Below are 12,579 nucleotides of genomic sequence, written 5' to 3' on the forward strand. Positions count from 1 at the left end.
CTTGAAGCAGTGAATTGAAGCAGTGTGGGATCAAACAAAATGGCTTTGAAAGTCCATCAAGAAGCCTGGAGAACTATTCCTGAAGGCTAGTTAAAGAAATGATAATCAGAATCAGAATACTTTAATAATCCCTAAGGAAATTATGTGGGTTACAGTTGCTCCAAGACAATAACAGTAACAGACTAAACTAATTAAATAATACAATATATTACAAAGTTTACAAATAGCACGAGTATATACAAAATTGCTCAATTATAAATATCAAGAATATTACAGAGGTGAAATGTATATGATTGACATTTAACTGTAACCTGTGAAACTTTGTCATTTGTTATTTTACTGTAGAGCATGTGCAAAAGGGTGTAACTATTGCAGTGTGTACTGTGTATTAGATGGAGGAGTTGTACAGGAATGATTTCCTGTGTTGTAAATAAATGGTGGCTTTTTTGGCATCATTAGGGTAAAAAAAAACAACAATAATCTAAAATAACCTTTTTAGCAAGTTCTAAGGAACCAGAGTGGTACTCCTCTTCCAGGCACAGGCAGGCCACAGATAATAAGATCAGATAAGACCACATAATCGACACAGTTAATCTAAGAACGTTGTGAAAAGTTTATTTTTAGTCATGTTTTTAAAATGTTTTTCTCAAGCAATGCACAACGCTGGGCAACGAGCTTTCATAAATGTTTTATCTCATTTTTTTGTGTGTGTCAGAAGTCTATTTAAACCCTACCATATTAAAAAGGTAACACACAAAAGTGAACAGCCCCCAAAGATTCTCTGTCAGGAAATTTACAATTTGGATTCTTGTACATTTACTCTAGCCAGTCAGGTGAAGGTAACACGCCTAAATGTTGGATGTCCACAAAAAGAAGAATAAGATGAATCAGCTCCCGCATGCTTGACAAGTATAACAGCATGGATACATAAACAGTATAAAAGATTGATAAAGGCACTCTGATGCCATGTGTTGGTTTTGTGAATTCCCGTCCTGAAGCCTCAACATGAGCATTTTCGCAGTCGCCGTCTTATTTTTGAACCATTTTTGAAACAAGCACATGGTGGATTTAACTGTTAAAATGAGGGTTACTGCACAATCACAACTTGTGATTAAGAAGTTGGTATGCTTGTTAATACCCTGCCAGCTAGCATGGTATGCTTGCTGGATTATGCTCCTTTATAACTCTAATAATGACCATAATTCACAAGATGAACTTCATGTTTCATTCTGTATGACCTGAAAATAGCAACTGAGCCCATAAAAGCGTTTACTGAGGTCACAGAGTGAGGGGGGGCGAGGGTCTTTTTCTCATAAATGTGAATACAACCTGAAGTCTTCTTGGAAGCAGAGGAGTCGCCCCCTGCTGACCATTAGAAAGAATGCAGGTTTGAGACAAGTTGGCATTACTTTTCAGACGCAGTAGCGCCATCATAACTACGGCTTTTCTATTTAAAAAAAACCCGTTTTTGTCAAGTTTTGTTAGGCCTGAATGCAGCCCAGGTGCATACGCTATGCTGGGGACTGGCTCTGAATAAAGCAAGGAGAGCCATTTTCATACTTTTCCAGATTTCTACAACTTTAACAAATAATATAAGTAACTTTTTAAGGTGACCCCTATACCATAAGACTATTACAGAGGCCTGGGTTAAAATGTACACCAAGGTTGTTTTGTGCGTGTCTTTTTCCCAGCTTTTCTGTCCTCTCTCCACTGTCCTATTGCAATAGTGACTAAAAAGCCTAAAAATACACATTTTAAAAAAAAATTCCCCCTTCTTGGAATAACTAAAAAACTGAAGTGTCAGTAACATCACACAAGTCAAAGTAGCTTTGGTTGGCATTACACAGCATGTTGCCCATCATTGGTGGTTAGATCCAACCAAGACTCCATCCCTATATATTTACAAGTGAGAGGAGTGAGTGGAGTTCATCAGCCAGTGTAAATGCCCCCCCCCCCCCCCCCCACACACACACACTCTTATGTATTTATATACATATTTATTCATAGTAGACAAAAGAAAAGTCATAAAACTCTCTGCAGGTGGAGCTGCCATCAGGTTCGGAGGTGCTTTTGTGGTTGACGTGTTTGACAAACTTGAGTGTCTCTTTGTCTCTGTAGACGAGTGCGAGGGAATTGTCCTCTGGGTAGACAGTCAGAAGCTGTGAAGAAAGAAAGCGATGATGATGACTGTCGAAGCAACATCCACACATGTGCGATTACATGTCACATTAATCAGCACTCACCTCCTCATCCTCTTCATTAGCGACATAACATGTGAAGCCGCCAAACTCTGACTGCCAGCCTATGAGAGAGAATTAAAAGTTCAGTACAGTCACATTGGTGTCCGACAGTTCGTTCTTCTCCTGGGTGTGAACTCACCGGCACAGCCGAAAGGCAAAACGAGGTCCAGCGCATATTCTGCCCGCGCTGCCTCTCCATCGTGCAACAGGGTGTAGCCGCCATGAGACCATCGACGTACTTCCCCACAGCACAAAGGGGTGCTCGGCTCTGAAAATACACAGAGGTCAAAACACACGAACAGCAGCAGCGGCGGCGGCTGAATGAAAGCACTCACAGCGATGCACACCTTTCTCTCTGCTCACATCTGCTGAGGATGGTTCATTTGACGACCCCGTGGCTTCTCCATCATCTTGCTGCTTTTTATCCTTCTCTTCATCGCCATTCTCTTCGTTGTCAGCCGGGCAAAGATAGTGCAATCGAAGGCCAGTGAAGTTGGAGAGGAGCAGGAAGAACGCTTCTGAATGAAGCAGCTCCCAGCATGCACTCACACACTGAGGCAGCGAGTCCAGAGCAGCTGCTTCATAGCGCCTGAAAGCACACAGATTATTAGCCAATCTTAAATACAGAGTGCTACTTTAAAGAGTCAAACATACTCACCTCTTATTGGGTGGACCTCTCTTCTTCCACTCAATCTGAGAGAGCCGAAGTGCTTCACTCACCTCTTTGAACTTCTCCTCCTGAAGACAAACGCATAATCACTCAGCGGAAACAAATGAACACGGGAAAGACACGACACCGGTTCCAGCTCTGCTCTGATGCCTTTTTGAAAAGCAGTGCACACTGGATACTTGGAAATTACCTCATTACTCAGTGTTGTGTAGCTAAAGCTGAGGTACTTTCTGTGTGGAAAAAAAAAACCATGCGTGCTTCATCTGCAAATCATCTGTGAATAAGAATTTCCAGCTTTGGGAATTGCATTTCTATGGTGCAATGTCCGAAAACCGTTCTGAATAAAAAAGCTGCAGTACTGCGTCGGTGGAAAAGAGTTTTTAGAAGTTACCTTGAGAAATCCTTTGAGCTGAATTTCAGAGCTGTCTTCAAAGTTCTCCTGAATCTGCTCTTGATAAGAAATGTCCAAATAGATGGGATTGATCCACTCCAGCAGCACCGTTTCCTGCCACGAACACAAACAGCAAACACATGAGCTGGCAAGGAGGCCGTCCAAGAGAGGAACAATCTGACATTATAAGAAATCAACTGATGCTCACAACTGATTAAAAAAAGCTTACACTGGAGCCTGGAGATAGCTAGATTTGCATACAGAGCTCTCATAACACTATAATGTACACTCACAAGCCACTAGGTACACCAGCTCAACTGCTCGTTAATGCCAGTCAATGGAGGCATGTAAACATGGCAAAGACAACCTGCTGAATTTCAAACTAAGAATCCGAGTAGTCAAAAAGTGGTGATTCAAAGGACTTTGAACATGGCATGACTGTTGGCACCAGATGGGTTTCTCTTAGTCTTTATGCTGAGCTAAGCTAACAGATGCCTCCAGCTGTAAATTGATTGAGAATCATGCAAATTATATGTTATATTTATCAAACAAAACGTATAAAATTCTTCTTCCGAAATTTTTTGAGATATTCCCACAAGATAGCACCCACATCTCTCGGTAAGTGCGGATTCCTCTGGACGGGAGCCACTGTGTGGCGAGGAGGACGTTCCAGAGAAGGTCCGTGAAACCAGCCACTCAGAGACAGCCGACATTTGTCCTGCGACAAAACTTCAGACACCTGAAGAAAAAAGAAACCCCAAACAGTGTAATTTCCAAACGCAGCCTTTTCAAAGAAATAGTAAAAACAAGAATATTTATTCTTACTTGGTGAAAGGAAACTGGAGAAACTTCAAAGAGCACGAGTGTGTTCCAGGAGGGTACGAGTGGCTTCACTATGCTCTGTGGCTGCAAATTACCTGACGACAAAAATGAAATACACACTTCTGTTGTGTAAGAGAATACACGCACGCGCACACGCAAACACAGTGGGACACTCACTGTCTGTTGTGTAAAGATCGAGGGTTCCCCCGTCGCTGCTCTGCCACGGGGGCACAAGATACAAAATGAACGCAACACGCCTCCCCTCCAACTCATCATCGTGGCACAAAAGAACATCTAGAAAGAAGACAGACAGACAATAACTAAAACAGAAACTCACAATGTAACAGTTTTCCTACTGAGCTAATCTCACCTGTATATTCATATTTGGCACAAGAAATATCCACAGTGGGCTCCAGCTCAACCCCCAGAACCTCCCCGAGCCAGGACCGGAAACGCCCAAACAGTGCTGCCCTACAGACAGTGGTACAGAAACGGGCACACTGTGAAAACCTGGCCGTGACCTTTAAACGCCGTTTAAAATTTGTAACTCTCACCACACGGACAGATTGTTTAGCTACCTGAAAGCCCTCTGTGACATTTTGTTAAGACATAAATAATAGATGACCACAGAGGGAGGCCGTTACTGTGTAATTACTGTATTTATTCCCCAGTGCTGCACTTCTTCAGCAGGTAAAGCGCATATACTCACAAATATGTATCCAGCACATGTAAGTGATTCACTGTAGACAGCTTATCATAATTATAAGAAGAAAGCAGCACGTTATTTCTCAAAGAAGAAAGGTTTACACTGGATTGTGCTATTTTGGCTTGTAGTTTGGCCCTGAGTTCTACTCTGCTCCGATGACTTACAGCCTTGTGTTCACTGCCAGCCTCAGCTCTGTAGTAGAAACTAAAGAATAAACCACCTTCCTGCTTTAACAAACAGTCCAAATATTCGCAAGACGTTTCAGTCATCATCACTAAATGTAATATACCAATTACGAGGGCATCTGTAATCTCTGGCTCCACCTGCTGGACCTGATAAATAAACTTCAGAATGTTTCTCATCCTTCCATCAACAGTCCAACAATATCAATATGGAGCTGGATACAAATACAAAAGTACCTCTTTTAGTCTCGGTAAATCTGCGAGCCAACATGAACAATGCCAGGACCCTGAAGGTGGCTCACTTAATGAAGTCCTCATTAATTTTCTTGCTTTGAAGCTCAAAACACCAGCTGTGAAAAGGATCTGTGACTTAAATCTACCTGATGAATTTTGTCCACATCTGCTTTGTGCCACCAAACACAACTCTGACCTGTCAGAGGCCTTTATTCCACAAGACCTCTGACACGAGGTGAGGCCACCATCGATCAGGATGCTCTGTGCGTACGGATACATTTTTATAGCGAGCAGTATTAAGGTTGAGGGTAGGGCTGGGCCATATCATACCGTTCACGGTAATACCGGGATAATGTTGGGCAACGACAAGAAAATGAAATATCGCGATAGAATATGGGTAAAACGCGCATGCGCAGTGCCTTTGTTTTCATACGCACATAGAGAAAAAGGCACGGCGGCGTTGGAGACAAGGGTGAAAGCGGATCGTTGAATGAAACGGATGAACCAGAATTGGTTTGTAAAAATGCTGCAACGACAGTGGTGTGGAACTGGTTTAGCTTGCGTCCGTCAGATACACAACAAAACACTATTTTTGGTTGAGCGTGCTAGCGGACCGTCGTTATTACCGTGTTTTTTGGTAAATACGGCACACTTAAAATCAAACCTTTGATTTTTCTGAAAATCGACAGTGCCCTTTATAATCCCGTGTGCCTTATGTATGAATTCTGGTTGTGTTTACTGACCTCAAAACGATTTTATGTGATACACGGCGCTCGAAAATCTGTCAAATGTTTTAGTGCGACTTTGCTAAGATATGAACCCGCACCGCTTGATGGATTGTTGGAGCATTACGGCTACCGTAGGCAGGAGCCTCGCGGAGTGATACGTACTGTGCTTCAACATATAATACCGTATTGCATGTGTATAAGCTCTTTTTAAGTTTTGTGGATATTATAGATGGTTATGCTGAGGATATGTCGGCCAATTTCCACTGGAAATGCATTTTGGTTAAACTGTCAGCAAGGAATTTGCATTTGCACTGTTACGTTTTTATACAACTTTAATGTAAAAAAACCAGCTGCTTGTTTAAGTGAAAATACATTGATGGGGTTTTTTTTGCACTAATAAAATTGTGGAGTTGTAAAGTATTTTGTCTAGTGTCAATTATATCGTCAGTTATATCGTTATCGTAAATTTTCAAATCTATATCGTGATAAATGACTGAATTCATTTCATTAAGTGCTTTTAAATCTAAACTACGAATCCTTGAGGCCAAGTCCATAACATGTAACTGTTTCAATTAGATTGATTGTCATTTTAACTGACTTTTTTATTTTTATTTGAATTTTATTTTTTATTTTATTTGTATTCTTTCACTTATTGTTGCATGTGTGTTGTTGCTGCCTGCGTTTGAGTAATTTCTGTAACTGTGAGACATCTGCTGCTGCCTATCTTGGCCAGGTCTCCCTTGAAAAAGAGGTTTTTAATCTCAATGGGATCTTCCTGGTTAAATAAAGGTTAATAAATAAATAAATAAATAAATATTTTTGGTCATATCGCCCTGCTCTAGTTGAGGGGTCAGAAAGCACTCGAGTCAATAAGCCTTGGGTACCCAAGTCCAGTTCACCCATTTTCCTTTAGCCACTTTTTTTTTTTTTTTTTTTTTTTTTTTTAGGCACCAAAACATTTTATGCGCCACGTTGTGATTTGATATTGCTTGTGTTTCACCTTTAAGCACGCCCTTTTCTTTTCATCCACTTCCTTGCCTTCATCCTCTTCTTTTTTCGTCTTCATCTTCTTTGCCTTCTTCTCTGTTTTTGTCCTCTTCATTGTCATTCTTTGCTTTTGCCATTCTCCTTTTTGGATTTTTTTTTATCTTCATCTGCCTCCATCTCACTTTAACACACTCTTCTGTCACACCAACCTTCTGCATGTCTTCCTTTGCTACAGTCGTGAACTTCCTCTGTGTTCTACCTCCTTTCCTTTTGCCTGGCAGTTCTTTATTCAACATCCTTCGTCCAGTACGTCCACTACCCCTCCTCTTTGCACATGTCCAAAACCATCTCAGCCTTGCCTCTGTAACTTGGTTTCCAATCCTGTTATAGTCAGGACCCATCTGGGTCACTCCCAGTGAAAATCTTAACATCTTAAACTCTGCCCCCTCCAACTCAGAGCTGGAAGTTCAGTCGTAGTTTTTAAATAATATGACAACAAGAAGACGAGTATAATAAAATGTGAAAAAAATCAAGGCTTCTGATTTTCATAAATGAAAGCTTTCTGCCCATTTGACAGCTCACACACACATATAACACAAATGAATTCAAACTATTTTGTTACCTCAGCCCTGCGATATGTGGCTCTGTTCTTTTCTTCAGATCATCTGACTGTGTGGGGACAACAAAAACAAATAATAAAAAACAAATGATAAGACACTGGAATAAATCAGTGTGAGGATGAATGAAAAAAAAAAACCTGTTTCAATTTATACAGGTCGTTTGATTTTTCATGGAAGTTTAGCTCCAGCAGCTCTTTCTTGAGGTTTTCTGCAAAGGCTTGGCTGCTGATGAAGTTTCTGAAGATGCAGTGAGGGAACGGTTGGCAGTCCAACTCCAGATCGCCTGCACAATAATTACACACACACACACACACACACACACACACACACACACACACACACACACACACACACACACACACACAAAGGAAACTGTGTAAACAGCAAAGTTAAGAAATGGGAAAAACAAACGTGGCAAGATTTTCTTTAGAAGAGAGACAGAAACTTAAAATACTACACTGACCACGGCCACTGTCCAAGTGATCGCTGCTTTAATTTCCCGGTCAACTATACATAAATTGCTCGTCGACACGGTGTTTTAAAGCTGGTGAACTAGACCAGAAATCATTGATAACAAAAGAACAATAAATCTTCTTTCTCCGGTACTTTATACCCGCTCAGTTGCAATGCAATTTAACGCTCAACTACAAATCAATGGCTTTTTGATGGTGACCGGCGCGGAATGATGGTCAACTATAAATCGACATTTTCTCGACGTTGTTTTTGTCACCTGGTCGACTACAAATAGATCAAATATCAATGACAAAAAAACAACGGTAAATCAACGTTATTACAACGTCCCTATAGTAAGACCGTCGGTTTACCACAGTATTTCAATGTTGTTACAACAGTGGCATTTCAACCCTGACCATAACATGGAAAATCAACATCAATTCACTGTCGTCTTGCTATCTGGGGGGTCTTTACAATCTGTGAGGGCACAGTTTCAGAACAATGATTAAAGTTTAATTTGGGGGGATGTTTTCTGCCTATATTAGTTATTATAGCAAATGTTAGACAGGAAAGCAGGAAGAGAGGGGGCATACTGTTGTATTACAAGATACTGATTTGACAACTATGGGGAGAGGGCATGCAGGTCCCCACTCCGGTTATAGTAAAAAATGTTACAGTAGGAACTGTTTCTGTTATGTATTGCAGTGTCCACTATCACGTAGCTCTCTAACGTCAGAGAGGGTTTATTCCAAATTTGCTGCTCCTGATTGAAGCAGATCTCCCAACAAATTCCCGTAAAACACCTATAAAAGCTGCAGGTTTCTGAAGACTGATTAACAGCTGCAGATAAATATCTGAAGCTGAACTTTGGTCCTCTCACTGACCGTGGCTGTAGGTAGTCTTGCGGCTCCATGCCTCCGTGACGGCTCTCTTCACCTGCTCGTCTTCTACGGCTGCGCAGAGCTCCGCCGGCTCCTCGCGGCTCTCCTTCTCGCTCTTTTTCTTCTTCTTCTTCTTCTCGTCTGTGCTGCTGCACTCGTCCTGTGGTCGTTTGGTGGTGGCCATTACAGAAACCTGACACGAACTTTCAAAACACGCGTGGACATGGCCTTGCACCATGCGTCGCGGATAAATGACGTTATTAACGCTTGTAGTTTGGCCCTGAGTGAAGACTGTCAGGCAGAACTGAACCATGACTATAATATTCACACCAAACTTTTAGGATCTGATTTCAGGGATTTACTTTATTATATTTTTACCTCTTTAGCTTTCGGGTGATTAGGTAATAAATCTATTACAGCAGCCAGGTAAGAAAGCATATTAAAGATATAGCTAGTATTGCTGAACAACTTGTATAAAGACATGGTCAGCCATTTTCAGGGCCACCTCCAAGAGGAAACCTGATGAGGTGAAGCAAGTACACAAATCAAAATAAATGGCCTGTATTTATATAGCGCTTTACTAGTCCCTAAGGACCCCAAAGCGCTTTACACATCCAGTCATCCACCCATTCACACACTGTTCACCCATTCACACAAAATAAGTCCGGTTCCTGTTATTTCAAGCGCTTAAGACTATTTAAAAGCAGATCTGGTGCAGACTACATAATTTGGTGCTAACCATAATCTCAAACACATGCCACAAGTTTAAAAACCCTAGAAAAAGAAACTGGGTTGTGGGGCTAAACCTTTATTGACTATGACAAGGATATTCTGTTCAATTAAAACCTGTTGGCTGAGATCTGGGCTAATTAGAATAGAACTCTAACTTAATTTTCAAAATATAAACTTGACCAATACTTTCCAGTATTTTTCAAATATAATGAAAATGAAGTCTCAAATCAAAAAGTCAGTTTTTCCATGATAAAAATGTTATCGAATTAATCGACTACTGTGGGTGGTTCCTGGCTCTTACCATTTATTTAAGCTATGGTGAGGAATTTCCTTAAGTATAAGATGTTTTTGAAGCTTTTTTTAGTGGTTACGATTTTTTCATGCTGTCTAATTCTAGTCGAAAATCCACAGTATTCCCAAAATACATTGTAATGATTTTCCTTTTTTTTTTTTTTTGGTGTTTTTTAAAGTGCATGTGTTATAAAACATGTCTCTATAACCTGCACATCCTCTCCTGTCTTTTTATGGCATCCATTTATATTATTATGATTACTCATGTCTGCAGTCACATGAACATCAGAAAGCTGAGCTGTGGGCAAATAATTAGAAATTATCTGAATGAAGGAACAAACACACCGTTTCTGTCAAGTACAACCTGAAAAACGTGTATCCTGATCACTTGTATCAAATAAATACACTATTAAAAAAAAAAAACACACACACACACACGAGCCCCAGTGGGGCATCAATCCAGCAGGACTGGTATATGCTGGTTTGTGTAAGGAGCACGAGCCAGATAATGACTTTTAGGAAGATACCTGTGCATATACCTTACTAAACTATCAGAACTAGACCTCCGTGAGGATGGTATGAGGGCCTGATGTCCTTTAGTGGGACTGGCTTGATAAATGTAGACCAAAGCACTTCAGAACTGCAGGTCTGCCACTGGGACTCTGATCTCTTCACAGATGAGAGCACATGTGACAGGCATGAAAGAGTCTGGAGAGCCACTCTTTCATGCAAACATAGTTGATGGGAAGATGAGCATTTAGGGAGCCAAAGCTTCCCACCTTCAATCTTTGAAGCACTACAACAGGTTGTTAGTGGGAGACATTGCTCATCATCTCACTGCTGGTGGAAGAAACAAGACAGATGTAGATTTCTATACATTGATTTGCATTAAGCCACATTAGAATTCAGGCACTGGAAGGCATTTCATCACTCGGCAGGATCATGATCCTGAAAATAGAGCGGGAAAAGGAAAAAAAACCCAAAAAAAAAAAAAACCAAAGAGCTGAAGGGGAAGAGGTGGAGAAACATTCTCGACTGGCTGAGTCAGTCACCTGATCTGAATCCAAATGAGTGCCCAGAGCTGGATGTGGCTGTGGGGAAGCCTAGGAGAGCATCACTGACTGCACAGCATTTTCCCCATACATTAACCACAATGATGCACACATTTCTGTCTGACCTCCTCAAATTAGATCCCAGATTTTAATGGCACCTGCTGTCACTTTACCAGTTTTTGGTTGTTTTTAATTCAGCCTACATCACAAAAATTGCTGACTTCTCCAAAACGTCTTTGATTTGTATTTCTGAACAGCAACAGATGTAATGTAGCATATTATTGAAACTTCAAAAACAAGTCAGACAGACACGGCTGCTCTTTGCACTTTATAAAAAACGTACTCAAAAGACTGCTTTATTAAAAGAAAATAAAAGAAAACACGGCATTGTTACAGGTTAAAACAACAGGAAACTCAACGTTTCAGCTTGTTTAATTAAACACTGGCCTCCTTCGAGAGGACATAAAATCAGATTTTTAACGCACTGGAATACAAACCTGCAGACTACAACAACTCTTAAGGTTAAAAAGAAACAAAGAAAAAAAAAAAAGAAGAAGACATTTTCATAGTCTTCTTAAACAGTATAAACACCCCTCCGGTCTGCAGATATACCTGACATGACAAGCATTTGTTTTGTGAAAGATGGTGCTGAGGCGAAGTCTTTTCTCCACACTGCGGGACGCACTCACAGAGACGGCCGCATGTACTTCTGATCATTTGAGTTAGTTGTAGATGAAGTTAAACCTGTAAAAAAACAAAACAAAAAACAAACAGTGATTATTACAAAATCAATGCCAGTTAGACTCATGTTGACAAAGAGCTACTTTGATGATAAGAGCATCTTTTCCAGGACAAATCTGTACATTGCAGAAGGTTTACTACAAAGGAAGTAGCTGTTTTTAACCTGGCTAGAACTAACGTGCTCAGTTATGCTCACAGTTTAGATTTAAAATCCCATCGTCATTTCTTCACAACCCCCCCCCCCCCCCAATTTGTCACATGTTTCAGATCAAACTAATTTTAATACTAGACAAAGAGCAAATATAAAATGCAGCTAATAACGCGATGATTTCATGTATTGAGGGAAAGACCAGCTCGATTACATCACAGCAGGACACCGAGGGCCGTTCACATCCGAAGGCTCCCTCGAAAGTGACCTACAAATGTGTCCTCTTCCCGGGCTTTCAAGGATATGCTGAGCGCATCCCTCATAGCCCACCTTATCCCAAGTTTCATTGTGTGCCACCGGCTGTGGGCTCATCACTACCTGTTAGTGTCATGGTTGCTAGGCAACAGAAGCAGCACACGAGAGGCTAAGCCGCCTCATTTAGCAGCAGCTCTGGTCGGCCTTTGAAGGGCGCAGCCGCTGAATTGGGACGTAGCTATAAGAAACATATGTTCAACCCACTGAGCCATACCTCATCAACACAAGCTAATGAAGCTCCTCTGTAAGGTTGCAGCAGCACAAACTGTGTGCATCACTTTGTCACTGGAATTTGTGTCAAGTTAGTGATGCATAAAAGTTTATACTCGTGCCTTTTACCAAATGGAAATTCCAGCCATTGGGACACAGATTTGAAAATCGATGGG

At 41.0% G+C, this 12,579-nt stretch overlaps 2 protein-coding genes across 3 annotated transcripts in view; both read right to left on the reverse strand.

The window, feature by feature from the left end:
* Positions 1–1,997: 1,997 nt before the first annotated feature.
* ogfod1 (2-oxoglutarate and iron-dependent oxygenase domain containing 1) lies at positions 1,998–9,152 on the reverse strand. 2 transcript variants are annotated; one of them, XM_085354554.1, is made up of 13 exons: positions 8,918–9,152; positions 7,718–7,863; positions 7,583–7,629; positions 4,494–4,594; positions 4,301–4,417; positions 4,127–4,218; positions 3,912–4,040; positions 3,302–3,415; positions 2,899–2,978; positions 2,588–2,829; positions 2,380–2,508; positions 2,244–2,302; positions 1,998–2,159 (listed from the first exon to the last, which is right to left on the reverse strand). In XM_085354554.1, exons 1-13 carry the CDS (start codon positions 9,150–9,152, stop codon positions 1,998–2,000), a joined length of 1,653 nt encoding a protein of 550 aa, XP_085210680.1. The 2 variants fall into 2 exon arrangements, with proteins under 2 accessions (XP_085210680.1, XP_085210689.1); XM_085354563.1 differs by having other exon boundaries at positions 2,097–2,159; positions 2,604–2,829; positions 8,918–9,121.
* Positions 9,153–11,368: 2,216 nt separating this feature from the next.
* The window catches only part of nudt21 (nudix hydrolase 21), a 4,639-nt gene continuing 3,428 nt past the window's right edge, over positions 11,369–12,579 (reverse strand). The window contains exon 7 of the mRNA XM_085354575.1: positions 11,369–11,733. Within this exon, the coding sequence (XP_085210701.1) occupies positions 11,712–11,733 (22 nt within the window). The 3' untranslated portion in view covers positions 11,369–11,711. The remainder of the gene's footprint in view (positions 11,734–12,579) is intronic.

Source organism: Diplotaxodon limnothrissa, linkage group LG1 (genome assembly GCF_057381915.1).
Source record: "Diplotaxodon limnothrissa isolate DT_005_m linkage group LG1, D_limnothrissa_male_GT1.1, whole genome shotgun sequence".
Classification (NCBI taxonomy): domain Eukaryota; kingdom Metazoa; phylum Chordata; class Actinopteri; order Cichliformes; family Cichlidae; genus Diplotaxodon; species Diplotaxodon limnothrissa.

Excerpts from the sequence above, each read along its gene's own strand:
- ogfod1 (XM_085354554.1), bottom strand. The coding sequence starts at position 9,152 with ATGGTGCAAGGCCATGTCCACGCGTGTTTTGAAAGTTCGTGTCAGGTT. Across the intron at positions 7,630-7,717 it reads ACCTGTATAAATTGAAACAG|TCAGATGATCTGAAGAAAAG; the intron begins GTTTTTTTTTTT and ends GTCCCCACACAG. Across the intron at positions 4,595-7,582 it reads CCACATATCGCAGGGCTGAG|GGCAGCACTGTTTGGGCGTT; the intron begins GTAACAAAATAG and ends CACTGTCTGTAG.